This window comes from Fusarium tjaetaba, assembly GCF_013396195.1.
Source record: "Fusarium tjaetaba strain NRRL 66243 chromosome Unknown NRRL66243_c0000093, whole genome shotgun sequence".
NCBI classification, from domain to species: Eukaryota; Fungi; Ascomycota; class Sordariomycetes; order Hypocreales; family Nectriaceae; genus Fusarium; species Fusarium tjaetaba.
In genome coordinates, this window is record NW_023501289.1 from 42,587 (window position 1) to 69,950 (window position 27,364).

The 27,364-nt window shown below is 49.1% G+C and overlaps 9 protein-coding genes across 9 annotated transcripts; 4 read left to right on the forward strand and 5 right to left on the reverse strand.

Moving 5' to 3' along the window:
* Positions 1-836: 836 nt before the first annotated feature.
* FTJAE_5007 (uncharacterized protein) lies at positions 837-4,434 on the reverse strand (the record flags this gene model as incomplete). Its single annotated transcript, XM_037351471.1, has 5 exons — positions 837-2,481; positions 2,537-2,641; positions 2,688-2,916; positions 2,970-3,833; positions 3,888-4,434. 5 exons carry the CDS (start codon positions 4,432-4,434, stop codon positions 837-839), a joined length of 3,390 nt encoding a protein of 1,129 aa, XP_037207902.1.
* A 2,176-nt stretch (positions 4,435-6,610) lies between these two features.
* On the forward strand, positions 6,611-7,123 carry FTJAE_5008 (uncharacterized protein; the record flags this gene model as incomplete). The annotated part of the gene is made up of 2 exons (XM_037351472.1): positions 6,611-6,791; positions 6,846-7,123. 2 exons carry the CDS (start codon positions 6,611-6,613, stop codon positions 7,121-7,123), a joined length of 459 nt encoding a protein of 152 aa, XP_037207903.1.
* Positions 7,124-7,387: 264 nt separating this feature from the next.
* On the reverse strand, positions 7,388-9,343 carry FTJAE_5009 (nucleolar 10; the record flags this gene model as incomplete). The annotated part of the gene is made up of 1 exon (XM_037351473.1): positions 7,388-9,343. The coding sequence occupies one exon, from the start codon at positions 9,341-9,343 to the stop codon at positions 7,388-7,390; it is 1,956 nt and encodes a 651-aa protein (XP_037207904.1).
* Positions 9,344-10,335: 992 nt separating this feature from the next.
* FTJAE_5010 (mediator of RNA polymerase II transcription subunit 13) lies at positions 10,336-14,973 on the forward strand (the record flags this gene model as incomplete). The annotated part of the gene is made up of 1 exon (XM_037351475.1): positions 10,336-14,973. The coding sequence occupies one exon, from the start codon at positions 10,336-10,338 to the stop codon at positions 14,971-14,973; it is 4,638 nt and encodes a 1,545-aa protein (XP_037207905.1).
* A 392-nt stretch (positions 14,974-15,365) lies between these two features.
* Positions 15,366-16,391, reverse strand: FTJAE_5011 (uncharacterized protein; the record flags this gene model as incomplete). Its single annotated transcript, XM_037351476.1, has 1 exon — positions 15,366-16,391. The coding sequence occupies one exon, from the start codon at positions 16,389-16,391 to the stop codon at positions 15,366-15,368; it is 1,026 nt and encodes a 341-aa protein (XP_037207906.1).
* Positions 16,392-17,599: 1,208 nt separating this feature from the next.
* Positions 17,600-18,721, forward strand: FTJAE_5012 (uncharacterized protein; the record flags this gene model as incomplete). Its single annotated transcript, XM_037351477.1, has 1 exon — positions 17,600-18,721. The coding sequence occupies one exon, from the start codon at positions 17,600-17,602 to the stop codon at positions 18,719-18,721; it is 1,122 nt and encodes a 373-aa protein (XP_037207907.1).
* Positions 18,722-19,828: 1,107 nt separating this feature from the next.
* FTJAE_5013 (uncharacterized protein) lies at positions 19,829-21,695 on the forward strand (the record flags this gene model as incomplete). Its single annotated transcript, XM_037351478.1, has 2 exons — positions 19,829-20,811; positions 20,990-21,695. 2 exons carry the CDS (start codon positions 19,829-19,831, stop codon positions 21,693-21,695), a joined length of 1,689 nt encoding a protein of 562 aa, XP_037207908.1.
* A 163-nt stretch (positions 21,696-21,858) lies between these two features.
* FTJAE_5014 (2-nitropropane dioxygenase) lies at positions 21,859-22,970 on the reverse strand (the record flags this gene model as incomplete). The annotated part of the gene is made up of 3 exons (XM_037351479.1): positions 21,859-21,996; positions 22,056-22,867; positions 22,928-22,970. 3 exons carry the CDS (start codon positions 22,968-22,970, stop codon positions 21,859-21,861), a joined length of 993 nt encoding a protein of 330 aa, XP_037207909.1.
* Positions 22,971-23,886: 916 nt separating this feature from the next.
* Positions 23,887-27,041, reverse strand: FTJAE_5015 (regulatory amdA; the record flags this gene model as incomplete). The annotated part of the gene is made up of 5 exons (XM_037351480.1): positions 23,887-24,266; positions 24,343-25,289; positions 25,338-26,522; positions 26,743-26,838; positions 26,902-27,041. 5 exons carry the CDS (start codon positions 27,039-27,041, stop codon positions 23,887-23,889), a joined length of 2,748 nt encoding a protein of 915 aa, XP_037207910.1.
* Positions 27,042-27,364: the final 323 nt, after the last annotated feature.

Genomic DNA, 27,364 nt, shown 5'->3' on the forward strand with positions numbered 1-27,364 from the left:
GGCAAAGAAGGGTAGGCACATACTCTCAAGACGACCCGACCCGACCCGACACAATCAGGCTGTTGCTGACTCTCTTCTCTTACAGCCAAGGCTCGCCTGGTGCATGCGCGCCTCGTCTCCATGGCCATGACTGGCTTCTTCTACACCTTCAAGCGTCCCAGAACCGCACCCATGATGAGCATGTTAAAATACGATCCCATCGGTACGGCCTGACATACTGAAAGTACCTGGACCCATCAGCTAATTCTGTCAATGGCAGTGCGTAAGAAGGTCTTGTTCCTCGAAACCAAAAAGAGGAAATGAAAGCCGCCCACACTCGCTCCGTCATACCTTGTTCGATACAAGAACCCGACAACCGAGTTTCTTGCGTGAGCTAGAATTGGCTCTTTGACTGCAAACCACCACGTACGCGCCATGTAACACTACACTAGAGAGCATCGCTGGAGTTTTGGGCATCAGGATCCTGCCTCTTCGAATTGCGACTATATATGTACAACATAGATCACAATATTGCCCTTATGGATATGGCTGCATTCGCATGCCACTGAATTTAACGACCAGAGTATCATGTTACTGTGCCTGCCTTGTGCGTGAGCTCTGCCTAGGTATTTGGATACAAATGACAGGGTGCAAATTATCATCCCATCCACCATTCACGCATTATCTTCTTCAAACCACCAAATACCCACCATGATTGTTCCACAAAGTTAAATTCTGGTTACCTATGCTCCCCGGAAATTTAAAGGTCTAGGAATTGGAGAAACCTCGAATTCCCCCAGACACACAATATCACTGCGTCATGGCGATTACCTGCGGTCTTTTCGTTTGTAAGCATATTAGTTCGACTGCTTCGAGTACGTCTTTCGGATCACATGGCGTGTTCGAAGCAACAAAGGCCTGTCTGAACTCTTAGGTTGCGAGTCGGCTGTTGCTTCCTCCGACTTGACTCGTTTGTTAGTTGATGCGATATGGTCTTCCTTGTCCACAAAAGAGATACTGTGTTTTTTCCCGATTCCACCGTCATCCTTGCCATTTGGCAGAATTTCTTTGGAAAAATCTTCCATAGTAGGGAAGTCCCAGTTAGGACGTGCAGACTTTGGCTGGATCAAACCCGACCGAATCTGTTCAACCATCTCGGGGTTGCTACAGTCTGTAGCCGAATTGACTTTAGCTATCACAGGCCTGTTGTACTGACTGTGATTTGCAGGTGGTCTGATAGTATCGGTTTCCTGCGTCGAGGCAGTCGAAAGTCGTAGGATAGATCGGGGGGCAGAGCCTTCTCGGCGCCTCGTTTGCTCCTGTATTACCGAGGGCGCCGGCGCCGGTGAAGATGCTTCCAATGCCGGACTGGCTACGACGACTTTGCGACGATATCTTTCTCCCTGGCGATGTAAATCAAGAGTAGTGAGGTCACTCAGACTGGCCGATCCCTTCCTGTCAGTACTCTTCTCTTGACCACATGACTTAGACTCCTCAGGAACGTGCTCATTAAAGTAAGAGGACTGAGTTCCTGTCTCGCCCCCTCGTGGTGCATGCGAGCCGTCAGGTTGCGGTATAACACCCAATTTCTCATTAACCCAGTGGCGCTCCTTGCTCAGGTAAAAGGCGGTGGACTGCATTACCTGATTAAGATCAACCATCTTGTTGAATGTGGTGTTAAGATTTTCCACCCTGGGAACCTGCTCGGTCATTCCTTCTAGCTGGTTCTTCAAAGCATCAATTGCTTTGAGATCCTGGATCTGTCTCTGGAATAGTTCTGCATTTACACCGGAGCCACGCTCCAAAGCAACAAGCTGTTTTTGTAGATCGTGGGTTTTCTTGCGTTCTTCAGCCAACATCTCGCGCAACAACTGAGATTCTGGACCACTCGATGACATCGCTTCGAGCTGAATTTTGACTTGTTGAAGATGAGCCTCTACTGCTGCCTGCATAGTTTCAGACTTGGAGATCTCTTTCTCTGAGGCAACCCTTTCCTCCTCAAGCTTTGTCGTGAGCGTAGTTTTGATATCACAAATAGTTGCTTGCAAGTATTCTTTGGCCTGCTCGTCGCTCTCAAGCATGGAAGTTTTCATGAGATCGAGCTTCTTAGACCATTCTTGAGAGATCTGGTGCAGAGTTTCCTCCAGGTCCCCGATCTTTGATTCACGGTCTTGAAGCTGTTTGGCTAAATTGTTGTCAATATGAGTCTGGAACCCTTCTTGCCAAACCGAATGGCCAGTAGCAAGTCGGGCTAAGCTTTTATTTGTTTCGTCGCAGGTCTTCTGGGTGGCAAGGGTTTTGGCAGAAATATCGCCTAGATGCTCAACAAGAGCCTGGTGTGTTTTCTTATGCCACTGCTGGCCTTTTGATTGAGTCTCCTGTTGATCAGCAATGTTGTTATGCAGCTTCTCAAAGTGATCCTGGATGATATCCTGAAGAGACCCGGCTGACTGTTTTGCATCAATTTGGGACGAGATTATCTTCTGTATCTCAGACATCAAACTGGAAGCTTGATTAGAGCGCGAGGAAAGCGAAGCGAGAGATAAGAATCACATACCGGGAGATAATGCTCGTTTCTAACTTATCCGCCATCGTCTTGACTTCTTCATTCGTCATTAGGCCATCACTGCGCGACTCCAAATGGTCGTTCATCAGCTCGAGTCTACCCATTAGTTAGCAAGATTCTTTCGGCAGACATGTTGACTTACTTCTCCAAAAGGGTGTTTGTTAGCCTTTCCTGTTTCTCACTCCACTCATTGTTCTTCTCGTTACTTTCTCTTAGTGAGGACATATCAGAACGAAACGTTTTCACCTCATCCAGTAAGTTTGTTTCCGTTTTCAGACGGTTCTGGAGTTCAATGGCTGCTTCCCTTTCTCGATTTATTTCCTTCTCCTGATTTTTAAGCCTCAGTTGTAGCTCGGAAATTGTGTGGGTTTCTAAGCAATACAGTCAGTCTATGGTTGTGATACAACATAATCGGTGATCTTACGCTTCTGCGCTTCTTGCTCAGACTCAGATCGATATTTTTCAATGCAATATTTGAGTTCTTCGCGCTTCCTGTGACTGTCCTTCAATGCTAGCTCAACTGCTTTGGCCTCTTTCTCGCGCCTGTCCCTCTCCTTTTGCAGCTCATCGTTCGCTTCTTTGTGAAGATTGCGAACCCTTGAAAAGAGATCCTGCTGTTCTTTAATAGCTTCATTAAGCTTTGCTCGGTGTTTGCGATACTTTTCATGAGTGGCTGCCTCGTGATCTCGAGATTTGATTAAGTCGGAGCGAAGAGACTCAATCTCACCCTGTAATCTTTGAGTTTCCTTTTCCGCGAGTGATCCTTCTTCTTGCAACTTGTCAAGGCGACTCTTCGAATCCCCAATCGCAGAATCCTTTTCTGATATGAGTTGCACAGACTCTTCTAAAGCCTTCTGAGTGTGCTGCAACTTATCCTCAAGAATTGTAATCTCCTGAAGGGCCTCCTGACGCTCAGCTTCAGCGATCTGTATGCACTCATTCCAGTATTCAGCCACGTTCTGCATTGCAATTTTCTTTCGGTCAGGCTCAAATATTGGTGGAGGATAGACTCTCTGTTTAGCTGAGCGTTTTCTTGAGATATTGCTGCTCCTGGAAGCTGGGCGGTCATTGGTTCTTTCGGACACTCTGTGGTATTTAGATGCCGATGGGGGCTGAGTCGGCCAGTGACCACGGGATACACGATTTCGGGGCTTTGTAGTGGTCATGGGAGTCCGGGGAACAGGTGCCTCCAGGTCACCACAAACACTGGAAGAGGGCGCTTGATGTGAGACTCGGTCAACACGGGTAATATATGGAAGGGGAAGTTTTAGATCTTCAAGTTGGCGTCCTAGACTTGAGCCTTAGCGTGAATGACCATTGAGCTTCGCGTTTCGTAACTTACCATGGCCTTTGATGTGAGGTAGAGAAATTTTCGCCTGTTTCCCTAGCAGTTGAGAAACTTGAGCTTTGGTAGCCCCTTTACTGAAGCGAGAAGCATCCAAGATAGATCCAGTTTCTGTTGGAGGTGGTGCGTTTATATCAGAAGCCTCTGATATGATTTCATGAGAGAGCCCGGAGCTATCGATACAGATGACTGACGCTTCACCAGGGCTTTCTCGTGTAGAAGGTTTCTCCAGTGGAATTATGGTGTGACTCGAAGAATTATCCGACCGACCACTGAGGTTTTCTTCATTATGATGCGAAGAAATCTCGGAGAGAACTTTGCTCCCTGTTAGACCAAGCTCAGGGAGATCTAAAGGTGCCGCACGTATATGAATATGGACAGGGGCGTGTAGTGGACTGGGTGGAGAGTGTTTAGCAGGAATGTTTGTCGGCATAGGGAAGAATTGGGAAGTATCGGTTGCTTGAGACTGCTCAGGTTTAGGTCTCCGCGAGAACTGCCCAGGACGGGGAGGTTTCTTTTCGGCAAAGCAGAAGCCTTCGGCCATTGTTGATGTCGAAACCTCCTCTCTTGGTATCGAGAATCTCCTGAGATGAAGCTGATTCGAAAAAGTATTAGGCGCGGCCTGGGAATCTGGGATGACCGATCCGAGGCTATTGAAATCTCTTCCATCGTCAACAGGTCCAAAAGAGATCTGGCTGCTGCTTCTACTGAATGATGCTCTGGGTCTCGGGTCTGGTGAGGCGGTCATCTGCTCCTGAGTAGCTGGTAGGCCAGCCAAACCTCACGATTTACAAAGAAAGAAGCTCCGTGTTACGTTGAGATGTAGAAGGGTATCTTCGGCTTTGGGCGTAGGGGTGATGTGAATAAGTTGAAAATGACAACGTGAGTTGGCAGAAAAGAGAAAAAGTCCCCAAACCTTAGGCTGGCTTGAACCCTCCTTCTTCTCTCAGCCGTCCTTTCATGTTGGAAGGTGTTTATGATGCGGCTTCCAGTTGGAGTTCCCGCCATATGCTTTTAGGGAAGCTGCACCTGCCTGGAACGAATAGGTACAGTGATTCATTGCCCATTCTGCCCCTTGGTGCCTGCCGCGGGCAGACTTTGAGCGGAATCAGGTAAGGTACCTAGGTATATCTCGAAAAGCTTGGAGCAGGAGGAACATTACCTTAGGAAGGATAACATAAGGAGGTTACTACCTTAGTACTAAGGCAGTAGTGAAGGGAGTTCCTCGCGTTTTCTACCTAAGGTACCTAAACTGTTAAGGTACGGGCGGCGTTCCTTCTTCTGGCCTCTGAGGTGTAGGAATTCAACCAAGGTACCGTACGAATTATCCGGATGATTTTCACCTTATACTTCTGAGGGGTGAAGGAATACGTAAACTGATTAGAAAGTAGTACCTATAATCACACTGTTTTCACTCGTGGCCTGACCCCGTCCTTCCAGGTAGTGTAAATAACCTCCTTAATTGTATTAGTCAAGCTTATTATCTGGCTTCATTTATTTGAGAATACTCGAGAGAGAAATAGTGGCGTGTTTCTTCTTAACTTCTATCAGCTTGCACCTCGACTAAGCTACCTACAAGTTGCATTGGGAGATGTTCTAGGCAAATTGTGAATGTGACTAGATGCCGTGGTGCTTTACGCTGACTGAAAGAAGTCAGACTTATATACGATCTTCGGCTATTATACAAGCATTCAACATACACGGAGTCGAAAGAAGGGAACCGTAAAGGAGGCCTCGTTTTTGTATCACCTAGCATGGTTGCATCAGCCTGAGCAGGGCCATGAATCTATTTCAACTACTAAACCTGGCGCTTATACCAGGTAAACCAGATCTAAGATGATGCAACATTGCATCGCCAAGTTTTTCGCTTAGAAGCAAAATCTAGAACGGCGGTTACCTGGAGTTCAGTGTCTTCTCTTTCTGCCAAGATCAATCTCAAACGCTGTCAAAACCACGACAACGGCTGCAGGTCAACTTACACGATAAGCATATAAAGAACCAACAACGACCCCTGGCGCTTCGGTTCAGAAAGGGACGCCAACAATGCATGGGCCACCGCTAGTTGATCATTGTCAACCGCCGTTATCACCGGCCCAACATCACAGAGTGAAACGAATATCCAACACCCACATGCATTACGACTTAATCCCCCAAACTAAGGTTTTGCAGAACCAATCCGGCGGCTCATCACTGTGAAAAATATGAAAATTCCGTTGCGCACAATAACGGCCCTGCATTAATCACCCTTTGGCGCGTGACGAAGTACAGGCATCGAGGTTGATAAAGTCCGGATCTGAAGTCTTATTGGCTGGACCCCTGTTTGAGGCTTCGCCGCTCAGCGCTTCGAGCTGGATTGTCACCAATCACAGATGCGCGTGTTACTATATCGCGGTTCCTGCTGCTGTGCTTGAGTCTCGGCCCCGTGATGAAAATTCAATGATGATTCGTCTTGAATACTCGGGACTTGAGAGCCAAGTAGGTATCAAGGATGCCAGGGTCTGAGTACTACGCTTGTGGAGGATGAGGAACCAAAGGTTTGGGGATGTATATACAAGTGGCTGCCCTCGCCAAAGAGGCGGTATTCTTGAAAATTTCCTAGCCCTTCTATCTTAATTACATGGTACTCTTCCTTTTTCATATATCCCAGGTTCTGTGAACCTTCTTGTGCAGCTTCTCGAGCGGCCCATATCCTTACACCAGCTTACACAAACTCAAAGACAATGTCTTCAACAAGTAACCCTTTTCCTCTTGCGTCGGAGGGCTATGATGATAGTGCTCCAAGTGCCGACTCTGGCACTGAGGCGGGTGCTGCTGGTGACAGCTCAGGCAACTCCGTTTCTATCTCTCAAGGCGGCATGATTGCTATCATCGTTGTCGTTGTTGTCGTCAGTTTGATCGGCAGTATGCATCTCTCTCCTTATAATAGTTTGCATGCACTGACTGACTTTCTTATAGTCTCCACAGCCGCTCTCTTTTTCATAGCAAAGAGGCGCGAATGGACAATGCGAGAGACAATCAGGAAGTCCGCCCGCAAAGTTGTTACAGCTCTCACACCGCGGAGAACAGAGTTCCCTTCATCAGTTAAAGACGGACCTGTTCCATCTCATCGTAATCGTACAAGGATTGCTGATGATGATGTCCCTCCGACACCGAGAATTCGACCTGAGGATCTTGAAAAGGGTCTAGCTCAAGCCAAGGCAAAGCGTAAGGAGAAGAAGTGGTTGAAGAAGTGAAAAAGAAGCAGCAGAGGGAGATCCTCACTGTGGTGTGCAGCTGGCAGTCACGGTGGCAGGAGTGGTCATGGAAGTTGTCAGCCACGTATTTGATGGTTGTGGTCTCAAATTGGTGTTTCCAACGGACAGGATCCGGGTATCATCCATGTATAAATAGTAACCTTCCACGCATGGGCTGTCTCATCTTTACTCCACGAACTGAGCATTAACGCCTTTGCTATTTTGATAATGAAATCCAAGCGCCTGTTTTGTCTTTCTCGTTTCTTAGATCCGTCTAAACGTGTTGCCACTGGCGCTGCGTCGAGCAGCTCCCGTTCGCTTGTCCCGGGGTTCAGCAGGCAGCTCCTCCTCTCTCTTCTTTTGCTTTCTCCTTGACTCTGGAATGAAGGACACTTGACGCTCGCCAACAACTTCTCCTCTGGCCTGGTGAGTGCGCCCCGACTTTTGCTGTCTCGAGCCAAGCGCTGTGTCCTTGACAGCCCGTCCCTGGTTGCTGGTTGACGACACACGCATGATAACGTCTTCGTCCTTGGTCTTTCGCCTTGGTGCTGGGACTGTCTTCTCCATATCTTCATCGCTGGACGTATCATCGTCCGAGTCCTTGCCCTGATAACGGGCCGGAGCCTTCGAATCAACCTGCTGTCCCACCGCAGTGCTTGGGTTGAGAGCACGGAACTCTCCAGTGGTCTCATCCACCTGGAAGGCTTCATCCTCAAACATCTTGCTGAAACGGGAATCACCAAGAACACCAACATTGGTGTCAACCTCAGCTCTGTTCTCCTGCTTCTTGAGAATCTTGTCCACCATCTTCTGGTTGACCTTGACCTTCTTAGTACCCCTGATTCTGCTTGCGCGTTCCTTCTCGACCTTATCCTTGATACGCTTGGTCCTCTCCTCTTCCCAGACGTATGGGTTGGCAATCAGTCTAGCCTGCTCGTACAGCTTGGAGGCCACAAAGTATCCGTGCATGTAAGGTCGAAGTAGGTTTGTCTTTCCAACCAGGTGGGACAAGCTCAGCTGCTTCAGTTCGGGTAGTGTCAAGAACTTGTAGTTGTCGTATGTTTCGGTGTGCACCTCTTCCGCCATTTCTTCGACCATGTTGTCCAAGAATGAGCACCATTTAGGAGCGGGACCTAGTTGGGGAACGAAGAACGCATGCTGCTGCTTGCCTTCGTTGGCTGTCATGATCATACCAGTGTTCTTGCACCATGCAACGTCGTTGATGTCCACGATAGGCTCCACGGACGTCCAAGGATCTCCCGTCTCTTCATCCCACAGCTTGATGATGCGCTTATCCGCTGACAGGATCTTCTTTTCTTGTGATGCCGTCGTCATATGAATGAGCTTATGCACAGGGAAACCGTATCCTTGATCCTTCTTCATGAGGGGCACGGGTCGTCGCAGATCGAAAATCTGCATCATGCCACTGGAAGCACCCGTAACAATAGAAAGGCCTGAAGGGCTGAAGTCTAATGCTGTAACCTCACCTTCGTGGCCTCCTAGCAAGGCGACCCTGGACTTGGATCGGGGATCCCAAAACTCAACTGTTCCTATTGAAGTTCCAAAAGCGAGCAGGTTGTGGGTATTCTCAGCGATAGCAGCCGTGTTGACGCTGCCAACCCCAATACCTCCTTGTAAACCGCCCCCAGTAAGTTCATCGTCGTCACCGACATCGACCTGATATGACTTCATGAAGCGTCCCAGCTCAAGGTTGAGGCGGAACACCTCGCCCTTACCATCGCCATCCAAGCCCACGGATGGCACAAGAGCCTCGGTAGATTGCCGGTCGTAGACAAGAGCTCGACCATATCTGGGAAGACGGACTTCATAATGGCAACCCATGGGAGTGTGGAATTCGAGGCGGCGATCGGTCTGAAGGTGAAGGGATTTGGAGTAATCGGTTGACAGGAGCTCGAATGAGTGGTTGAGGGAGTTGGTATGACGAGCGAAAGACAGCGACAACTGAGGTAGGTTATGAACATGAATCTGCGGCTTGTATGTGCCTGTACTCATGATCCAGTCACCATCCTCACTGACACGGATACAGTTACTGGCCTCTTCGAACTCGAAATCTTGTAGAAGCTCGACACGATTCTGGTATTCGGCATCGTCCTTCAAACTTCGCTTTCTGCGTCGGGCAAGCCAGTCGGGCAGAGGTCGGGCACTAGATGCGCCCGAAATTGTGTATACGGGAACAGTTCCCGGATTCGAAAGCTTCATGATGGCGGTGTTACAGTAAAACCGCACTAACGAAACTTGGTTGTCGTGCTGAGAGGAATAATGTAAGTTTTGCGATTCACCCGCTGATGCGCCTTGGACTTGGAAAAAAATCAAGGTGAAGAAAAACGAAGCCCCACCACTTTCGGTGTGCTCGGTGACTCTCGGTAAGGGACCCCGGTGGATATCTCAAGCAGAGGGAAAATGGAATATATGTATGTACTCTGACTGTTTATTTGAGAATGTTATATACACAACGATTTAGTTATTTGGTACCAAAGAGAAAGATAGATGATATAACTTGATAGTCTATGATTTTACTTGCACCAAGTTGTACATAAACGTCAAATTCCAAGGACCAACTCTCTATATGGACTACCTATGGTTGATCTTCTCTTCCCCCCCCTAGCCTAGCCTAATTCGCTCCTATTCAGTCCCTTGAAATTGTTGCCCGTTCCTTTACTCCCCTGTTAAACCCGGCCAACAAACCACTTGATTGACCCCGATTAAAAGTACTCCCCATCCCAGCTGAGGCCCTTGCTCTTCCGCCTCCACTGAATTCCCACCTCCGCCAACGCCTAGTTTGTCGCGACAGACATCATCAAATATCCAACTGGCCCAGACCATCACCACATCGTTTCCTTATGTCCAAAGAACACAACATAACGCCAATAACTTAGCTGTTACTTCTTTCAGCAATATTTCGAAGAATCAACTCATCATCCGAGCCATTTTAGCTCTCCGTGGCACCATCACCGAGCTACGAGTCTGCGACTCAGCACAAGTGTCTGGCCCGTTGAGATGGAGTCTGGGGAGTCGACTGCCCCTACCAGCACCATCCAGACAGCCATATCTCGACAACTTCTATTATTCTAAGGCTCGACTACAAAAAAGAAACGGCGCAGAGTGTCGAGCCCTTCTAGGCTTGGGCCTCGCCGTCGTTCCTAAGGCCGCATTTACGGTTGCGACTTCGGACCGGCGAGGAAGTTGTCGCAATGGAGACCAGTGATTATGAGACAAATACCTTGTCGATAGTATGTTTGAGTTACCCTTATACCTCCAACGTCCCTCCAGAAGCATTTCTTTATCTAATTTTGGCTTTTCAGAACAACATCGCGTCGGTAGCCTTTCGCATCTACGAGCCTCCTCCTGACCAATCGCATGCCTTCCAATCATCCGCTCTCGAGATTCAAAGTTCCCTTCGCGATCAAGGAAAGCTTGTTTCATACGATGCCGACCGAGTGGGAATATGGATCTTCCAAATCGTCAGCAAAGATGGGACGAGCAATCTCGTCAATTCTGCCCCAGGATCTAGCCTAGAAGCTTCAGGCTACACATTAGGGATGGTCGAGGAGGGTACCCTTGAACCAGTAGCTTTACAGAAGAGCCGCATCCCGGGAAACACCACACAGAATGCCCCGAATAACGCAGCGTCAACCTCATCTCCGGCCGAGTCAAATAGCCGTAACCCTTTGATTTCACCAACTCAGGTCGCTGGAGGGGCTTTGCCAGACGGAGGGTCTCAATCTTCAGCTCAGGCTACCGACATGAAGACGCCGCGGATAGTGCCAAAGATTATCTACGAACAGTTCATAGTCGCAGTCATTTCCTCGATAGCGTTTGCTTTCTGTAGTCGGTCTATGACCATACCACTGAACTACAGGACAATGTTGATTCCACCTTTGCAAGCCGATGCGAATGAACGGGAAAGGGGCTCATTGCAAGCTGATCCCGTCGTTGGCACATTCAAGACATATCTCACTACCACGGGCTCTCTTGTTGTCAGTCTCACGTTCTCTTACTGCAAGAACCTGGCGACAGTGGAAGATGTTCTCACAGGTGACTCCTCGTCCCCAAGTAGCTCAGTGCTTGCTGCCCCTTATGGAGTTTTTGCAACAAAACAGAACTTTGCCAACGGGGACGGGTCGGATCGAAGTCTAGCACAGACACCTAATACGCAAGCTTTGAGTGTGAGAAGTATTCCAGATACAAATGATTCGCAATGGAAGCACTCATGCCTCAAAGCACTCGAATACTGTGGGCTCAACCCATCTCAATTCAAGTCGAGCCCCTGGGTCAACCTTCTCATTTCCAAGCCAGCTTCGCAAGATGCGGAAGGGGAATCCAAGCGATCACGGGCAACAGTTCCCTGGCCAGGATCACTCTGCTTTCGAAAGAAGCCACTGGAAATGTCGACAACTCATCGTGTTGGCGACACAATGCTCAGTGGCCACGAGGAATGCCACGATCCCTTGGGAGATGCTCGTGGATGGTTCGCCGGTGCGTCTGAAAGGGAAGAGAGAATCTCCAAACGCAGAGCTGAGCGAATGTATGCTGTCCCTAAAGAAGTTAATGGTGCGAACCCCCTAGCTCAAAATCTCAATGGGCAGTCTCCTTTGACCATGAGGCGACCTAGCACCGCTGCCGCTGGTGTCATGTATCCAACACCCCCCGACGCAATTCAACAGCACATCGGCATTACCCCTTCCTTGGATGGAGCGATCTCGAGTCCTAACAACCCGCCCCCAACCCTTGCAGTTGTTGATGCTGATATCACGATGCCAACAGCGACACCGATGCCTGATGCTGAGAATGACACCTGGGGAGGCCATCACGAACAGAAGAGAGAACGAAGCGACAGCAACGCTATGGGCGATTCTGACGATGTAATGAACGACTTGGGCGAGGATGTGTTCGGGGACCACGATGTAACAGAGGATGACTTTAATTTCTTTGATGGCCCTGACAGTAACGACCTGGACATGGACATGCCAGATCTGCAACCAGTTCCTACTGCGCCCGCGCCCCAGGTAATGCCTCCGCCGGTGTTATCGCATCCGCATCCGCAACCGCATCCACAGCCACATAAAGTCATAGAGCCGCAACCTGAAGTCAAACCAAAGCCAAAGACTAATGATTCTGTCTTTGCTAAGCCAGAACTGAAGCATGCCAGGAGCTCACTCAATGAGGAGCTCAATCACAGAATCAAAGTTGAGCGACCAGATACTGCCAAGCGAGGGTCTAGTCCATTCGACCCAGCTACCGTGTTCAAGCGAGTACGGGCCTCGTTGTCCAGCCCTACCAAGGATGATTTTGCTGTCCAGCCACCTCGGAGAAAGAGTAGTGTCTTTGAAAAGGTCGAGTTTGATCCTAAGATTCCTCTGATCAACAAAAAGTATGAGCATGGTGGTGCATTCGACTTTTCAAAGGACCAGAGTAATGGAGATTCGAGGCCGAGTGCTCATAATCTTTCTCGAGATGAGTATCTCGAAGGGCAAGGAAAGCTGAAGCAGACATCCAAATCACTTCTTGGGAACTCTCTCATCAGAAGTTTGACTGGTATTGACGCATCTAATACCCATGCAAGCCCCCAGAGACTCAACGGGCATGATTGGATCTCTGAGGAGAGTGATCTAGAGTCAGACGGAGACGATATAAGTTCGATTTCTGGTGGTCCAGTTTCTCCCGTCAAGTCCAGTATTAAACGAACCGTCGTGGATGATGATGCTCTTTCACAAGCTACAACTTCTAGAGAGACAGAACTGCTAGATGATTTCACTGATGAGCAACTTGCGATCGAGCTCCCAAAACTGTCCAAAACCGAATCGCCAGAGATGCTGCTAAACCGCTTCTTTTTGGACCCAGAGCCACTCAACGTGGACGTAGGCCTTTCCAACCACGACTTTGTTGAAATTGCGCAAATCGTCACCGAACAGGCTGCTACCGGGCGACTTGAAATAGGCATCGAGCATAAGGCTGAGTCTTCTGTCTCCCTTGCGACTATGAGGAGCCATGAGCTCAATATTGCTCGGAACTCCTTACAACTTCTTCACGATGTCATGCCTTCGAATTTGGGTACCCCGACGGCCGTGCGGTTGAAGGCGTTGCTGGAAATTCAAGATCTTCCCCTTGTAGGACAACCGAGCCGTCTCCAGCCCAGACCGATTCCGGGCAGAGATCCCAACGCCGAGCAATTGCGCGCAAACAATCTGTACCAGATTCCTGTTCCTCATCTGGAAGTACGCAGATCAGAAACGAAACTCTCAGTACTTCCATCATCAATGTCTTTCTGGGAAGGTCTCGGGCTCTCACCTTCGTGGGGGACAAAGGACATTTCCGCTCTTTGCATCTTTCCAGGCTGGAAGGGGATGTCAGACCATGTTGAAAGTTTCCTCGGTCGCTTGAAGAGTGTATATGAATCGTTGAAACTTGGCACTCTCAACAACCTGCCGTTGTCTGGAGACTGGGACGATGGCGTCTTGCCATATGAGGTTGATAGGATCTCGACTTCACCTGACGCAACCGTAACTGGTCATGGCTCTGCTCTTGTGGAAAGCATGGAAGTGCTCCGAAGCTCTCTGTCAGAGTTAAAATCCAAAGACAAGAATCTGGTCATTTACTTTGTTTACTCGCCAGATAACCCGGCTTCTATCATCGAGGCTTGCACAGCTTTCTACCGCTGCTTTGATGAGTACAGCGACCTCCTAGCAGCTCGTCGAGAATCTCCACAGAATGAGCTGGTGCTGCAGCTTGTCTCATTAGATATGATATCTTCCACAACATCGCTAGTCGTCCCGACTCCCGCAGAAATGACCAAGCTCTGCATAGAGACATATGATAGGTGCACTTTGTTTTTGGACACTGAATTCGGTGGACCTACACCTGCACCGTCAGTTATGCTCGAACAGCCTCCACCTCGGATGATTGACTTCAAGCTCACAACGTCGCCTTCTCAGTCCCTTATGCATGAGAATTCCTGCTTACATGTTGGGTATGCTGAAAGTCTTGATGGCCGATGGATTACAGCTGCATGGACCGACAATCGTGGACAACGACAAGCGACCACGTCCTATTCAATCACTCGGAGCAGAACACCAGATCGTTCCGTCTCCCAACACAAGGCCGCCATCATAGCCGAGATCTGGGCGACTACGTTGACCATGATATCAATCTGGAAAGTTCATTGGCGAGTGATCATCACCAAGTCTGGGGTAATGGACCAGAGAGAGGTGGAGTGGTGGCAAGCAGCCTCAACGCTAGACGACAAGCATTCATTCACCATGATAATCATGTCCGTCGATACCAATCCGTCTCTGCAGCTGGTCCCGCCAATCGTGAAGATTCCTCATGCGGCAACCTCGGCGTTCTACTCGACACCAGTATCCACGCCCCAGGCTAATATTGTTTCGCCGGAGCAAACCACGACTCCGGCAACGCCCATGCGTGATGCTAGCACATTAGCTGCTACAGCGACTGCTGAGGGTGCTGCAGAAGCAGAGGCCGATTCCTTCCTGATTGATGCCACTGACCAGACATGGGGTGCCATCGTCGGACATCGACTCTGTAACTCTACTACGTTACTGGAAGTGAGACCGGCACTTGCCAGTGGGTATTTGATTAAAAGAACAGGAACAAAGCTTGAAGACCCCCCAGTCGTGATGGAGGTCAATCTTGTTCATACAGAGGCTACGCCTAGAGCGTACGAGCCTCTTCTAAGGGAAATGTTGTACTATTTTAGGGGTCTCGGAACCCTGGCCAGAGCACGAGGTGTTGTAGATCGCGAGATGGATGTTCGACCTTGGCATATTGCAGCAGCAGAGAAGGGCGTGCGGGCGCTGCATCTACTATTATGATGATACCGGCATTGGGAGGCGTCGTTATTGGTAGTTGGCGTGTAGATTGTTGGTGTATGGCGTTTTTCTTTGTGGTGCATATTTGCGATTGGGTAGGCTATTTATGATTCGAATACATATCGGCCTTCTGTTGCCACTTTTAAGCTCGCCTCTTGACTATCGGTATCATTATCCAGTAGGCTGTTGATATTAACGATAGTCGAGTAGCCAAGCGGATATGAGAGAATCAAGAACAAAGCGCCATATATTTAACTGTCTAGCAATAACTACAGGTGTAAAACAAAGAGCAGAAAACATAAAAAAAAACACCAGTGTATTATTAAAGCTATGTGTTTTTAGCTTCTAGTGCTCAAGGAATTCCTCGGACTGGGTATCTTACGAGCAAGCCATTGTTATTGAGGAATTTCAAACCAATCTCTCTCGTCTGACCCGTCTTGACCCTTTCGACGCCAAAGTTGTCTCTCAACGTCCCATTCCCAGAAACGATGACCCGGGTGCGTGGCGAAATCGTCGTTCTGAGGCTCATGGGTGGTGTTCTGGTCTTCCATCCATTCAGGGGTACTCGAATGGGTATCTGCTGAAGCTGTGTCTACCAGAGACCAGCCATGAAACTGGGAACTGTGAGAAGGAACTTGAGATGCTTCAGTTGACAACTCCCAGGCAATGTTATCACTAGGGTCGGCCAGACTATCAGCATCCGAAGGCTGCAGTGAGGAAGTACTCTCTCTGTGCAATTTGTCGTTGGGCGGCAAGATCCATTTCCCATCTGAATCAGATGTGTTGGAAGAGATATCAACAGAACCGTGCAAGGAGTCAGTGCTGATCTTTGATAGTCCTTCGGGTTGTTCTGGCTCTGAAGCTACGGTTTTGTGGAGGGGGCTTGGGTTTTGGGCTCTTGTGCGGCAGCGAGCCACTAGCTGTTCGAGGGTTTCTTGAGATTCTTGATTCTTGGGGATTATGCCTTGGCTCTTAAAGTCTTCCCAGGTGTTCAATTGGAAGGGTAGGGCTTCCTCTGGACAGGAGGTACTTTCCCCTTGCTCTTCTGGTTTAGATCCCTGGGAATTTGCTGGGGGAGTGAGGTGGACACTCTGGTAAAGTTCCTTAGGGTCATCACCAAGGACGAGGTCTTGCTCTAATCCAGGAATGACATGGACCTGGCTCGTCTCCAAGTCCTGTTCGGAGCCAGATAGAGCCCATGAGATTTCTACCACGGAGGGAAGCCCAGAAGTATGTTTCTCGCTTACTCCCAAAAACTTCTCTGCTATATTTTTGGAGACAAGGCCATAGGCTCTGCCGTAGAGTATGGCACTGATTTGCAGAGGGCTCTGGGACTTGTTTCTTCGTTTGGAGAGGTTGGGATCGTTGGCAGAAACTGGCCGGCAGTTAATGATCACTAGTTGAGTGGAAACATCTGACATGTCTTCGACTTAGCGGGTAAGAGAGTATATTCAAGGTCCTGTTCTGAAACGAGTGAGCAGCCCCAGAGGGGATATGAGGATGGAGGAGGTCCAAGACTTGTAGGAAATATCGAGTGAGGCTCCAATGTCAGACACATCACGGCAGTCAGCAGGGACCGAGGTTAGCAAAGGGAGTGAAATGGACCTTTTAACGTTTGTGAAAATAGAATGAAATTATGGTCAACGACTAGTTCTAGCCAAGTCCAGTATACTGACGCCCGGCAACATAATGAAGGATGCATAACGTGAAGCATTTGGATCAGCATTGTTGTCTTGGAACAAATCAGGCTGAGAGGGAATGGGGAATGGGGGGATTTCCGAATGAGAAAGCCACGTAGTCACCCACCTGTGAGTTGTCACATTCACCGATATCACATTGCATAAATCACATGAGAATGCGGAGCTAATGCAGAGGACGGATTGTGAAATACAAAGCGAGGTGTTCTAGTCCTCGAGTCTGTACTTTCACATAGACAGCGAGACGTCACTAGTGATATAAACCCCATCATCCTTCAGCTTTCAAGAGTTACAATTCCCTAAATAGGGACCACCCTTACAGTTGCCTGACCTATAGAACCCTTGTATATCACCGTGTCTGCCCTGCTGCTGCTATCTTCACTTTGTGATTGTTCAAGTAATGCTTTACTTGGTCGACCTCGGCCAACCACGGCTCGATATCACTCACTGAACCAGTTGACTGCATAATAGCATGGCTAGCATGGCTCCTTGATTCTGCAGCCAGGGTGGGTTGAAAGAGAGTGCCACTTTCTTATAGGTGCACATGGCCCTCCTAGCTACGTTATATCACAACTGTGTAATGGCTCGTCTGGCTGAGGGAGTGTTGTCTTTGTGGTTTTCTCTGCCACTTATCTACCATGTAAATTCCCTTCATGGAACTGCCATCCATGTTCTTGCCGGTACTTTGATGAGGCTCAACGGATCTAGCGTATGATACGACCAGGATTTAGAGCCTAATTTGAGGCCCGACTAATCTACTCTACTGTTCCTCTTCTTCATTTACCTCGCCAGCGTTTGCTTGGGGTCTCAGCGGTGACTTGAGTCTTCTCCCTTCTCTGCTCGCTTGATATTCTTCCAGGTGTTGTCGAAACTCCGACTTACAGTGCATACTTAAACGTCATCACGGCCAAGACAAGTATCGATGCTGCGCTATGCTGGTGCGATCACATTATCCCAAAAAGAAATCGTTGAGAAAAGGTTTTGAGCGTCTCCTGCGTGGACCTCTGGAGAAGCGTGTGAAGCCTTCACGCACTGAACTCCAGAAGGCAGAGAAGGAGAAGAAAGTAAAGGAGAAGGAGAAGGGAAAGTCACATACCCAAGCATCCGCATCATCGACATCGATATCGGCAGCAAAACCTTCGATACCCTCCGAAGTAGAAAGACTCGGAGCCCTGGCTTCGGAAACATATCTGTTACCAGAAACATCGAAACCTCTTTTAGAGAGCAACGTCGAAAGCCCCGTGGTTCAGAAGCAGATATTTATTGGAACACACGACATCAGCGTCGACGAGTCCAACATCACTGCCACCGACCCTCAGGATCAATCTCAGGCACGGACCCTTTATCCTTTGGAATACAACACTCTTACCTCAACTCCCTATTCCGAGCCATACTCGTTACCAATATCAGAGCAAGACATCCAGTATACTGCTCCCAGTTTTACCTCCTCTATCACCTCTGGCTTGGAATTTGATATCAATGACAGCTTTACCCTGCCAGAGTCAACCTTTAGTGCTCCCTCTTTTCAGAGCCCTCTAGTACCAGACTACGACCAAGACTTTGGTAACCACTCCGGCCTTGCTTGGCCTTCAGACATGGGACAAGACATGCAACATGAACTGCCGCCACCTGCCCCCATCTTCTCCCCCTCTTCTTCTGCTGGACAGGATTTGAGTTTAGTCAAAACAACATTTGATGGTGACTATTCAACCCGCCAAGCGGTCACGTTCGATGGCAGTTTGGACTTGAACTTCATAGCCCAAAGTTCTGTCGAAATGCTCCAACGTTCGTCCCCTATACAAGTTATGAGTTTCCCGCCAGGCATCGCCAAAAAGACGAAATGTCCCAGTGGTGCATTAATCGAAATCGAACAGATCCTGTACGCCTGGATAGAGTTCGAGTCTCATCACCTCCCATTCCCACCTACCCGGCCATACTTCGTCGTATACAATGACTTCACAGGCGACGATGGTATTCATATGACCTTGGGCCGTGATTGGGTCAACAAAGTCGAACAGGCCTGTCATCAAAGTGGCTTCCAAGGTCAACTATAGACTCTTAAGAGATCTATTCGCCCCGCGTGAAGCATCAGAGATGAGTGAAGCTTGCGCGCGGTACAACATGGTTCAATTGCAAAATTTCGAACCATGGCCAATCACAATACGTTTTCAGGAACCTCAAGGCCAAATAGCCAGAGGTTCAATAGCAGGCATGGAGATAGCTCGGAGCCATCATTACTCCTAGACCGATCTCCCATCCGCTTTGACGGTCACAAAGCATCAGCTGAATACTCGCCCTCGATTGTCCACAGTTATTGATTCTCTGATTAGATAGAACGATCTCGAAATATCTTCTTGATCCGCGGTTGATCTCTATAACTCAGCTGATGCTTTAGGAACGTTGAAGGGATAACATCCATTCATTTAGCTTTATATCATTTGGTTCCATTCTTTTTACCTGGTCCTTTCTGATTGCAGTCGAGATGTTGCAATCTTTGGCTTTGCCATGTCCAACTCAAGGCTTGTGCCTTACAGAACTTCGTGTCGAAGGATGACGACAGGTTTGTTTTGGATGTTTCCTGTTGTACATGACATATTTATTATATACGGTCTTTGTATCTGCGGCTTGCAGCTTCTATTGCTTGTTAACGGCGGGGAATGTTTTGGCGTTTTTGTAATTCCGGGACGTTGATCGATTACTTGTATGGTTTGAGACACAGAATGAAATATCACCATACAAACATACAAATTCGCTCGCAATTGCAATCAGAGAAATCAAGTTGAAGCGTGCTGAATAGAGGCTAAGTTAATAGGTCTATTCTATAGGTACAGGTAGATAATATAGAGGGGAGTACGTACCTAGACCCGCTATGACACTCTATTTTCAACGACATGAAACTAATATTAGGCAGGCACCACCAGTAAGCAATGGCTGACTCACTGTTAGAGTCGTATAAGTTTTTTTTCCCTCTTCCTCAGTCAAAATCCTTCATATTATAAAACCGAACCAGAACAGCATCAAGATCACTCAGTCTGTTTCTATCAGTTAGAGAGACAGATCTCAAAACTCGATAAACCTGAAAATACTGCTACAGGCCAGATCAGGGTAAAACTGCATCACTTCATAACCACCATCGCAAAAGCATCGGGCGAAATGAAATTATGATGGATAGGACATCTCTGGCAAGTCTTCCAGATGATATTGTTCTAGACATTGTCGAGCATCTCGACACAGCTCGTGACGTAGCTCACGTCTCCGCCTTGACGAAGCATCTTCAAAGCCTCATACGCCAAGATGGTTGGCGTACCTTTGTCAAGACTCGGTTCCCATCCCTGCAAATAGATACAAATTCAGAGACTCGCTGGAGTTCTGTTGCAGATCGTGCAACGTACTTGGATCGCTGCTGGGAGAAGCGCGGTTTCTGGGTCAATGTGTTGCATGAAAAGAAGAATCAGCCGGAAAGATTCCAGCGTCGAGTTGCTGGAAGCCAGTCAGTGCTGTTCCATTCTGTTCTCGATGCGCGGCTTATTTCTTCGCTGAACAACGAGGTTATTGCTGCCGGCGTTGGTGAGAATCTCATGGTTTGCATAAAACCTGTTGATGGACAGCAAGATGCCTGGTATCAGATTGGGGGCCACGATCATGGATATCGGGCGGGCACTGGAGATGTTACAGCAACTTCTGTCACAGAGAATGACGGGATACCCCATATTGTCGTCGGGAGGGCCAATGGAGACATCAGCATACACTCTGGCAAAGACAAGTTTGCAACAATCGCAAAACAGTTGAACCCAACGGACGAGGCACTTCTAAGCCATGCTTCCGATCCTATGAGGAAATCCCCTGGTCAAGTGGCAGTCTCATCTCTACAGTGGCATCCCGAGACGAATCTCCTGGCAAGCGGTAAGGGCTCGGTTTTGACTCTCTACAGTCTTGGTGTGTCAGATGACCAAGTACTGAGCCCTTTGGATTACCATGAATTCTCCAAAGCCAGTCCCGCAGATGAGGCGTCTCTCCTACGCAGCACCAAGTTCATGGGCAGAGATATTTTGGCTTGCGCTTTGGGCGGAACTCGAAATCCTCTGCGTTGGGGGCAGCTTACACCGGCCGGCCTACAATTCTTCAACGCTCATAGTAACTCTATGTACGTAGACGATTCTTCGAGGCTGGTCAGTGGGGGAGTTAGCGAAAAGACCACAATTCGAGCAATCGAGCCAGTTAGAGGCGGAAGTGAAAATCTTCTTTTGAGTGCATGGGACGATGGCACATATCGGCAAGTTTGTCTCGCGAAACTGATGGTTGGCTGTTAACCCCTTGTTCAGACTTGTAGATATCCGAACACCTTCGCCACAAGACGCGATATACCGTGATCGCTTTCAACCCTACCAAGCAGGTAGTTCTCTGCTTGTGTATGGTACAGAGCGTTTCGTATCCGGCAGCAACACAGCACCGGATATCCGTCTATTTGACTTCAGGTACCCAAAGCCATATCATCACACAACTGCTCTCCCGTGCTCGCCACAGTGGCCGTTTCCCAGCCAGAAGGATGATCACATTATGAAGCAAGGATGGGCGCCAGAGCATCAGCCACAGAAATGCGATCCTCAAAACGGGGTGTTGTGTTACTGGCATGGAGCTTCAAGACGAAACTACTGGCGTCCCGATGCCACCATTCATATTGGCAGTCCCACATATGACAGGATCTATTGTCTGGCCAAGGCGTCTGATCTTTCAGATACCATATACTGTGGCGTTCGGGGTGCCATTCTCGAGATGAATCTTCATCTCACGGAGGACATGGTGCATAACCATAACCAACGAACTACTCCCACAGATTGGAGCATGGGAAGACCTGGAGGCAAAATCTCGCTGATCGAGACAGGCGTGAGCCTCACCCAGACGAAGGAATGGTCGCTTGATAATCGCGGTGTACCAGAGCTCATCGTCCAGCAGCCTCGGCCTCGAAAACGAATAGAATTATCAGATGATGAAAAGAGACACCGTTTGGACTATGCGTTTCATAGATGATAGGATTTCGAACACGCGGTCGCATAGAATTAGAGAGAGCATACACATCCATAGAGGAGGCACAGTTTATAGAATCGCTTGCAATTATTCCTTCAGTAAACGTAAACAGCACATCGTCGTACAAGTTTTAAACAAAATGTCGCAGGTCTAGTATCGTCTAGCTCTATAACTTTGACTCGGGCACCAGAAGCGCGAGTCTCTCTTTCAACGCCGTCTCGGCCTCCTTCTCAATTCTGTGAACAAGGACATCGCATGTAGGGATATCATGAATCAGACCGATAACCTGGCCGGTTGTCCAAACCTGAGAACTGTGTTAGTCATTGCATCCTCAACTCAACTCAACCCAATGTATAAACTTACGCCGTATTCAGTGTCGCCGTTCACAAAGACCTCCTTTCCTCGCTTACCGCTCACAAACGGCGCGATCTCGGCGAACTCGCCCTTCTCACTCTTCTTCTCGACCTCGAGAGCCTCCAGGGCAACCTTGTTCTTGAAGAGTCGAGTAGTGTTTCTCCATCTGCGCATGAGGAGGGTTGTGTCGGTCTCGTCGGCGCGCACAATCTCCTCCTTGACCTTCTGGTGCACTGGAGCCTCGACAGTGCACATGAATCGCGTTCCCATGTTTACTCCAGAAGCGCCGAGGCACAGCGCGGCAGCGAGTCCGTAACCATCAGCGAAGCCACCGCTGGCGATGAAGGGGACACCGAGAGTTTGACGGGCCTTGCTGAGCAGGATAAAGTTTGTAATGTCGCTCTCGCCGACGTGTCCACCGCACTCAAAACCGTCGATACTGAGGAAGTCGACGCCAAGCTTGACGGCGCTCTGAGCATGGCGAATCGTGGTGCACTTGTGGAGGACAATGGTGCCGGCCTTCTTCAATTGCGAGATGACAGGCCCGGGAGAGTTTCCTGCGGTCTCGACGACCTTGATGCCCTCGTCGATGATGGCCTGAGCGTATGCGGCGTAGTTCGGGGGCACCATGGCGGGAAGAAGGGTGATGTTGACACCGAAGGGGTTCTTGGTGAGGGTGCGGCAGCGTTGGATCTCCTTGCGCAGTTCCTCGGGGGTGGGGAAGATGAGGGCGGTGATGATACCCAGGCCACCGGCGTTGGAGACGGCAGAGGCGAGGTCGGCGGTGCCTACGTGCATCATGCCGCCTTGGACGACGGGCACTTGAGATTGTTAGTATGAGAGTCGAGTCGAGTCGAGGAGGTGGGAATGGGTGTACAAACCTCTGATGCCGAGTCGTTTGGTGAGTTCTGTCGCAAAAGGCATGGCTGGTAGTTCTTGGTGAAGAGATGACTAGAGATGAAGAGAATGAAGAGAATGCGTCTATGTTATAGTGTCTATGTCTATAATATATTATCGAGCTCACCTCAGAAAGAAAGAAAATGGCCCGAGGCTTTGTAGGTGAGTGAGTGACCATTCTCGGTCGGTTTGTTCCCTTGGAAAAGGTGCCGAGGTATGATGCACCGTCGGTCTCCACTAATTTCCCCACGCTCTTTGACTCTTTAACTCTTTTGATTCTTTCGTCTCTTTCGTCTCTTGACTCGGAGGACTCGGCTCGGCCCCGGCCCCTCCTTTTTCCCCCCCTTCTTCGCATGTGGATGTGGATCTTGCATTTACTTCAATCCAAAAGATGGATCTTGCATCTAAATATGTATGCCATTTTGCGGGGAATAGTCACAACCGTTGCAGACTAATCTTGGAGAAATTCAACATCCATCTACTAACTAAACAGGCTCCCCGTCTTTCAATCTCGTCATAAATACCTTAGCTAGCATGCAGTGATCTCTGTGCAAGATTCACATTCACATAATAAAAGACTCTCTTCTTATAAGTGATCACTACTGTAGCTGGCATTGAAGCCACTAGACCCTCCCTCTTCTGCCCTTCATATCAAACGCCAACTTGATCAAAATATGCCTTTCCAATCAATCGACACAATATATCATCCATAAAACGCCGTTTGTATACAATAACCCATATCGTAGACCATCATGATATCCCTCGTTTTCCCAGCCAGGACCAGCACCTCTCAATAGATGCCGTGTTAACCAACATCTTGCCTGTTGCCCATATTCCCTCAAATCAGACGCCTGAAATCCTCAAGCACTCATTCCCTTCAGTACCATTGCTGGTCGTCCTATCATCCTGCTGACCTCCCCTTCTACGGTAGTCGATGCCCTTTTCAGTTCATGTTTGGCTCCAGCAACCGGACCGGTGGACTTCTGTCTCTCGGCTTCTCGATTAGTTCAGCGTATTTATCAAGACTCTGGCCCATAACCTTGACAATCTCAAAGATATGTGTTCCCTTGAAAGTCTCGGCCCAAAGTCGCACAACTGCAACTGCGAGTTGTCGCAACTTGGCACTGTCGCTTGATGGCACCTCGTTCTGTCCCGAAAGAGATGGATCGATTGGCGGAACCGCAAATTCAGTCTCATCAAGCATCCGTCCAACATTATCCAATAGGCTTTTCTCCTCGGGTGAAGCGGGAGCCTCATGCGGCCCAATCGCCGCAATCGTGAGTAGCCACTTGGATACTAGAATGGCACACTCAAAATTGCACACTATGACAATGAGTTAGCAACCAAGTCAAGACATATCTCCAAGGGAGCCAAAGCATGCAGTGAATGAATGACTTACGCGAATGCTGGATGCTCCAGTCGGCCGACTTGGTTCTGGCTACGTAGTTGACGCCAGCCTTGACCAGCATCGACAGGGCGTGGAATGCCTGGAACACTGCTCGGTGCAGTCTTAGACTCCGTACTAGCAAGGGGGTCCTGCTCAGCGCCGACGCCACCAAAAGCGGATCCCGGGTCTCGAGCGCGGTTGACGGCGTCACATCGGTATACAGTCGGATGTAGGCTTGTCGCAGTAGCGCTGTAGCCGTGTAATCCAAGGTTCCTCCCACATTCGAGTCCAATGCGTTGTAATGTCCGGCTTCCGCGGCCCTGAGCTGATGCTGATCTTCAAAACTCGTCTGCCATACACGCAGTGCTTGCGTAACCTCCTCGACATCCTCGGGTTTCATGGTTCGATGAATGTTGTATGGCAGGCCTGTTGCGAATGAGGTCTGCTTCAGCAGATAGATATGCTGGATGAGGGCGTGGATCAGAACATAGCTTCCCAGTGACGACAGATGTTGCGGAAGTCCTTGGTTTGTTCTGCCAAAGAGTCGTGAGAAGGCGTCATGCAGAGTGAGCTCCATCATTGGCGTCGACTGTCGCATTTCCTGCCATTGCCAAGCTGTCTCGGCCCTCCAAAGCTTACCTCTTTGAGGGAGCAAGAGGTTCAACTCGGATGTCAACAACAAGGGCGGCATGTTATAGGCAATGCTGCAAAGATTGAAAAAGCAATAAGCAACGAGCTTCGTCCTTGTGGCTGTCTCCAGTCGGATCCACGTTTCCCAGTCGTTAACAGCACTCTGGTTGACTTCCGCCACAAGGCCTTCTTCTCGAATGAGAATTGCCAAATTACTCTGCAGCGACAATGCTTCATGGAGGATAGTTGGTACGCCCCAAAGACCGACAGCGAATAGGAGTAGAACTGCTTGAATTGTCTCAATCCGAGCCTGGGGAGTATTTGGAGAACTAAGCACAGTTAGAATGAAGCTCCATATGAACCAGAACGAGACTTACTATGGCTCTCGGTGAGTATCCTGTGTTGTAGGTCGCTCTGACTGTGCAGATGCAAACGAGTGGCGATATGTGGCACTTGGCGAAGGCCTCGTGGAATGAGGACTGTAAGCGGAAGCGGTCGGTAATAAAGCATGAACCTCAGAAATGCGCCTTCTTCGAATCTGCTCCATCGCGACAGCCTTGGCAGCATACCAAAGAGCATAGCCTCTGTTCTTCTCAAAGCGATATTGGGCCCCCACGGCGAGGATAGCAAGCAATAACTCGGGGGCGGTCTCGGCAGGTGAAAACGTTGGAAGATGAAGGAAAGGCAGATGCTCGTGGAGTCCGCTGATATATCCTTCCAAGAATCTGGTCAATGTGTGCCTCGACGGGAACACAAAGTCATTGGGCAGAACGGCCGAGAACTCATCCAGTCTGTTCTTGATCACTGTGTGGTCGGATACCGAGATACGAAGGGCTGACTGTCGTGCTGCTTCGTCGATACCCCGAGCGGCTGGGTCTGCGGGATCTCGTGCCTCAGTTTGCATAGGGGGGAAGCGGCCTGGCACAAACGACGATTTTGATGATCTTCTCCCCGCAGGTCCTCCTTGGTTCCGAGAATACATCATCTGCTGTTCGATTTCAAAATTTGGAGGCAAGAAATGTGACGAAGAGGTCAATTCGTCAAGGAAAGGGTTATAATCATCGTAGGAGCCAGTAGGGAGTTGTTGAGGCACATATCCGGATCCCAAAGGCTGATCTTCCCGGGGTCGCTCCGTTGTGTATGCGACGATGGACTCTCCATAGCTACTCTTTCTTCGGGAATCTGGTGAATGTGGTGGAAGAGGCGCCGCATTGACATTTCTCTGGACAGGCGTCACTGAGCTCGCGAGTGCTGCATCAGAGAGGAGGTCAAGATTGCAAGCCGCAGTTCGGGGCTGAGTCCGGGGATCCTGAGGGCCTTGTTGGGTATTTGGTGGAGGACCATGATGAAACTGTTGTGGCTGCGGGAGTGGTTGTTGTGGTGGCGGAGGTCGCGATACATTTAGATGTTGCTGTCCAAGAGCCTCATTGCTTATCTGACCCTCAGAGATGGAACTCTTATGTGATGCTGAGGATGTATTGGACGACAACTTCCTAGGTCGGTTGTTATCCTTGCTACCTTCATTTAAATGCACGAGCTTCTCGTGTCTAACGAGAAGGTCTCTAATATCCATGTAAGTATATGTATTTGACGACAAAGCTTGAGTGACAGGAGAGCCCCCAACTGGGATGACACGTAAAAGGAAAGACAGGAAGAGGACGAGCGGAGATGACAAGAATTGAAAAATGTGTGGATGAGTGAGTGAGTGGTGAGTACTGTTTATGAGTGCCAGGTGGGACAGCCTGAGAGACGGGGTATATAGCGAAATTAGAGTAAACGTACCTTCGTCCGAACGTCTTTCCGCAGCGATCCCAACCACATGAGAATGGCTTCTCCTTGGTATGGGTGCGCTCATGGCGTTGAACATGTTCGACCCGTCTACACATTAGAAGATCTTATCAGTATGCTACTCCGACTCTTGTTCAGCAACAGATGACGAACCTGAACCGCTTGCTACAGTACTTGCAGGGTAGAGTCTTGGGCTTTGGTTGGCGAACTTCAGTAGGCTCTGGCCCGACGAGGGGAGGAGGAGGACCAGGAAGTGGACGAGGAGGGCCCTCCATAGACTGAATGGCAAGCATTGTGAATGTGAATGCTCAAAGAGCAAGTCCTTGAATCAGTTTCACGTCTGAGGCTTGATATCAAAGTGTGGAGATGGGAGAAGTAGAGCAAAGAGACAGAGCAGATAGATAGCTAGATAGCTAGATAGATGGAGATGGAGAGAAAGATTAGGATTTGGAGCTGGGGAAAGATAGATGCAGGCAGATTGCGGGGTGCGTTAAGGATAGAGCATGGCATGTGGAGGAGAAAATAGACGGTGGCCCGTGGACTGCTACTGTAAGAAGGAGGGTTGCTTTTTGGTTTGCCTTCCGCGGGAGAGACGGGGTGGATGAGAAGATGGGGG